General features: G+C 31.6%; 1 protein-coding gene across 1 annotated transcript; it reads left to right on the forward strand.

The window, feature by feature from the left end:
- Positions 1 to 1,477: 1,477 nt before the first annotated feature.
- On the forward strand, positions 1,478 to 2,691 carry LOC117215172 (glutathione S-transferase-like). The gene is made up of 3 exons (XM_033461581.1): positions 1,478 to 1,511; positions 1,823 to 1,990; positions 2,248 to 2,691. Exons 2-3 carry the CDS (start codon positions 1,846 to 1,848, stop codon positions 2,553 to 2,555), a joined length of 453 nt encoding a protein of 150 aa, XP_033317472.1. The 5' UTR covers positions 1,478 to 1,511; positions 1,823 to 1,845; the 3' UTR covers positions 2,556 to 2,691.
- Positions 2,692 to 5,258: the final 2,567 nt, after the last annotated feature.

Genomic DNA, 5,258 nt, shown 5'->3' on the forward strand with positions numbered 1-5,258 from the left:
TTCGCGCTTCAATGTTGTGTGTTGTTCGACGTTTTATCGAACGATGTTTATCGAAATAGTTTATGAATACATACATAATCATTAAAGAATCTATAAACCTTACTAGTTTGTTTTTACTAAGTTTTGTTACAGAAAACATGTTCTCATAAGTTTTCAACTTTAATTTATGGAAATTTATTAACCTTAAACTATAAAATCATTCAATGAGTCTTTCCGGATGTTTTTATGTAGTCATAATTTCACATATCAGCACAGCTCCACCAATAGGATAAGAGTTACATGGAAGCAACAGAGGGGAAGAAGAACATATAGAGATCTAAAGGTTATTTTTGTCTCATTCAAGTTTCTGTTAACCGGCTTGGAAATTTCCTGTGCTTGTTTCGACTTTGAAGTCTTAAAAAAAAAATTGTAAGTAAATAGTATATATATAGTATATATATCCTGAGTCAAAGTTTCTCTTTATAAATAATAAACCGTTTAAAAACTATATTTTGTATGTTTTTTCCTTATTCATAATTAAATAATAAATATGAAATACTTCTACAGAAAGCCGACATCCTTCAATTAACCGAACAGCAGATGATTTAAAAATTAGTAGTTGAAAGAAATAAATGTTATTACATGTTCATAATTGATCGATAAATTTAAGTATACAATTAGAAAATGTTTCTTCTTTATTGATAACTAAATAATACAGATAAGATACAAGATACTTGTAGGAAAAGTCGGCGCGTCGTTCAATTAACGGAACAGCAGAGGATTTGAAAATTAGTAGTTGAAAGAAATAAATGTTATCATATGTTCATAATTGATCGATAAATTTAAGTATGCAATTAGAAAATGTTTCTTAAGTTTGGAAGAATATATAATCATGCTGAATGTTTTGTAGTTACGAAAGTTGTCTACAAACATACATTGTACATACGACTAGTAATGGTACTAAATTACTGTTAGAGGGTCTTGGGTGTATAGAACCATATGGTTAAATTAATACTAGAGATAACGAATCGTGCGAATGTAATTAATATTTTGAAATGCGTTGTTTGCATTAATTGATAGTTTTCTTATAAACTTTTTTATAAACAATTTCATTGCTATAGAAAAAAGATAAATGCCGGTAATATGTCTATCCTACTTAAATAGAAAGTGCAATATTTTGTTATAATATTTGGCGCAAGTTTATACATTATTACATCCAAAAATAATATTCTTTTTATATCTAAGCTATATTAAAATATAAAGATACAAATAGCTATGCGAGTAGTTAGTAGTTGATGCTTTTTACTTAAATTGTCTTATACTTCATAATTTGTAATAATATAATTCTTGTCATCAATGATTCTTTGTTTTTACTTTGTATATATTATACTTCCAGGAAGATGCCGCTCTATAAATTGACTTACTTCCCAGTTACGGCATTGGCAGAACCAATCCGTTCTTCTTCAGCTATGCTAGTATTCCATTTGAAGATGAACGTATCAAAAAGGACGTCTGGCCAGAAATAAAGCCCTGTAAGCTTAAAATTTAAAGAAATTCTGTTTCTTAAATCTCATCTTTCCTAATTTAACTAAAGTAGCTAAATAAAGTAGAACACAATTATGCAGAGTATAACAGAAATTATTGTTTACTCTCCATTGCTCTATAAGATATGTGGGAGAACAATAGGTATTGTTAAGGAGACAATGCCCTTTGTTTGCTGATAAATTATCAGTAAATTAAATTATATCTTTCCAAAACAGATAACAGGAAGCTAGATATTTAAGAAGCATCATAATCTGTTTGTTCGATAGAATCTTTGATTCTATTAGTTGTATGTTTTTAGTGACTCCTTATGGCCAGCTTCCTATGCTCGTAGCTGATAGAAGGAAGGTTGCTCGGTCTACAGCTATTTGCCGTTACTTAGCCAAACAATATGACTTAGCTGGAAAGACTGACTGGGCAAATCTCCATATTGATGCCACTGTTGATACTATTCATGATATTCGTCATAGTGAGTATCCAGTGCTGTTTTGCATAAATCTTATGAGAATCTTGATAACAGATAGCACATATCTGTTCAGGTATTTATTAGTTGAAATCCGATTTAATATTTGATTTAATCGAACGATACACGTATGTCAACAATACAAGACAAAGGATTAAAAAGGATTGTAATTCTATCTTCAGTATCATTTAAATTTCGCACAACACTGTATTCAAATTAGTATAACATTAGCGAATAGTATTTAACTGAAAACAAATTTTCAGAAATTGCCGCCTTCCACTATGAGGAGGACGAGAAGGTCAAAGCTGCAAAACGCAAGGCTGCTGAAGAGACGCTGCTGTTCATTTTAGAACGTTTGGACCAGCAAGTGAAGGAAAATGACGGCTACTTCTACGATGGTACTCTCTCTTGGGCTGATTTAACATTCGTTGCTCTGCTCGATTATTTGAACTTTATGTACAAGTCTGATCTGATCGAGAATTACGAGAATCTGAAGCTGCTGGAGAAAAAGGTCCTCCTCCTGCCCAAGATCAAAAACTGGATTGAGAGACGCCCAGTTAGCGAATTTTAAACTTCACGATTGCTTATGGTTTTATAAGCGTTTAAAGATTGCGGTCTTAGTGTGTTGAGAGAATGAAGAACGAATCGTGTTGATGGAAGTTTGTATGGAATATACTGATTGCTTTTAACATTCATTAGTTCCAGTTATTACCGATATTTTTGTCATTTAGTTAGGGTTTTCCCTTTAGATTACGTTGTGATAGAGAACTATTATTTGTGTATTCCTGTTAGAATTTAATCTTGGAATTAGGATTAATATTCTGTGGAAGACACAATGTTTATGTTGAAATAATATAATGTGATATTTATTAAACAATTATTTCGAGAGTTATAAATGTGCGTTCTGGAATGTAGACAGTTGGCTAGTTATTCACAGACTGACTGCCTTAGTGACCTGTGGCGCTTGTAAAGATTTTGAACCCCCACTCTCTATAATGAGTGTGACCTGAGTAGATGCCTGTGTAACGTCACGTGCCACGGAACCTTCTAGCAGCTTCTCGATACAAAGCGCTACGCTGTCAAGGCGCGACACCGACGTGCCCAATGTTCCATCCATATCCTTATGTTTCTTCCGCCGAGTTCTCGGAAGAGCATGCACGCGCCAGCCGCCGCGGTACATCTAACGAACGTACGCTAGTGGGGATGGCGCTGGGCAACGAATGGAAGAATCTGTACGATCAAACATTCTATCCGCATGCGACTGATATCGTTGTATTCCAACAATTCCTACAGAAACATACGAACTATATAAACTGTTGACACGATGTTGTGCTTTTGTATTATAGAGATAATAATAAAACCATCAAACAATCATTAATTATGTTTTTTATTATATTCATTAAGAATTGAAGATTACCTCCTTGGTGATCTTGATAATATCGTATTTTACAAATGTTGAACAAAAAAAATGTATGATTATTTTATTCAATACGTTATGAGGGTTGCTTTAAAAAAAATACGAGTTACATATTTCTTTGAAAAAAGTATGATTTTTGTCGATACAATAATGTTCTTCTGTTATCGCTTTAAAGTTGAGTACTTCGTTGATTACACGAGAGAACTCGCCTACAGCAAATAAGATACGACCGTGTGTAAAGTAATTAATCTGTTTGCTCGTTGCTAGCTACACATAAGGCTTGCGTAAAAAAAGATATGCATTTCAGTTCAGGCGGAGAATTATGTAGGAAGTCATTTTGTCGATCAATAACTTAGTTAATAAAAGATCAAATTTTCATGTACATAAATGTAAGTAACGTTCAAGTATTAATCATTACATACAATTTTTGTATAATTCGATATCTTGGTCACTTACATCTTACAAATGATATATAGATAATATTTATGAGATACATTGGAGCTATCTTTTAGTTAACGCCATTTTTTCTTATTTTCTCTGTACTTTTACTATTCTTCCAAAAATATCAAAGGATCGATGACTTCAAATTAAACTAGAATTGCTTCGGTATATTGTCAATCAATGGCTATTTGTATTCACATCTATATCAAAGGAAAACCGATTGCAAAATTAATTACCCTTGCAACTCCGCAATCTGAAACTATGTGTGATCGACCTTGAAGATGACAAATCTCAATGTTTGAAGTAGTACAAAAAGATGATAATTTAATTTCGCTTTATCAAACTGTATAAAATTTGTATACACATACAGAAAAAAAAAACGGAGTTCAAACATTAATCAACATGAATTATCGGTTATTATTGCTGAGTAATTATTAGGATTAGAGTTTTGGAGTATCGATCGTATCGAGTTTTAACTATCGGTTTCCGCAATTTATTGTTTTTCTAAATTATGTCTAAATGGTATCAGTTTTTGAATATTTTATAGTTTACACTCCAACATACTGACGTAAGCTATCGAAAATAATTGTAAATTATGCAATATCATTTTTTTTATATTTCATAATCTAAATTTCAATCTATTTTTTGTATTTAACATCCCTTTTTTATTGTTCGTGTTCCGTCTTGTACGTTCTTCAAAAAATCTTAATTTTTTTTTGGATAAAATCTTGTGTGAATTTACAAAAAATACGATTCTTCGTTTAATTTTTTTCCCTTATTGTCTTTACATATTTGGAGTTTAAACGCGTTATAAGTACGTTTTTTTTTAACATGATTACGTAGAATTCTTATTCTGAATAAATTATTTGTTTCCGCTTCACAACTGTTTCTAAATTACAGTGCATTTAATCTTGAAATGCACAGTAACACTTTATACTTTTTACGTTCTAAGGAATTTTCAGGATCGGTTAAAAATTAAATTACAGTAATGGTAATACTCAATATTAATGTCAGACGTGGATACTTCACTGTTTCGTATAATAATTTGTTATCTTGGCATCGATCAAGGTATTTAATATACAAAGCGTACAGATTAATAAGAATTTTAATTAATCCTTCTTCTATAGTATTCACCGTTCTTTTCGAGCTCGTACCATTTCAAATAGACTTTCGAGTAGATTTCAAAGATTTGTCTGTTCAAATAAAACGCGATCTTTTTTATTTCCCTATCAGTCGTCCCGTTACTGTTCCGTTGTTTCCAACAGATTGCAGATTCGTTTAAAAAACATTTGTAACGAAAAACAAAACCACTCGCAGAAATGTTATTCAATATCGCATTTATAACTTTCATAGACATCCTCCTCTCATTGCTATCATTGTAAACAGATTGAAACTTCGTTTGCAAACACTCGCGAT

The sequence above is a fragment of the Bombus bifarius genome, unplaced genomic scaffold (assembly GCF_011952205.1).
Source record: "Bombus bifarius isolate JDL3187 unplaced genomic scaffold, Bbif_JDL3187 scf7180000009430_frag, whole genome shotgun sequence".
Taxonomy (NCBI): Eukaryota; Metazoa; Arthropoda; class Insecta; order Hymenoptera; family Apidae; genus Bombus; species Bombus bifarius.

Excerpts from the sequence above, each read along its gene's own strand:
- LOC117215172 (XM_033461581.1), top strand. The coding sequence starts at position 1,846 with ATGCTCGTAGCTGATAGAAGGAAGGTTGCTCGGTCTACAGCTATTTGC. Across the intron at positions 1,991-2,247 it reads TATTCATGATATTCGTCATA|AAATTGCCGCCTTCCACTAT; the intron begins GTGAGTATCCAG and ends ACAAATTTTCAG.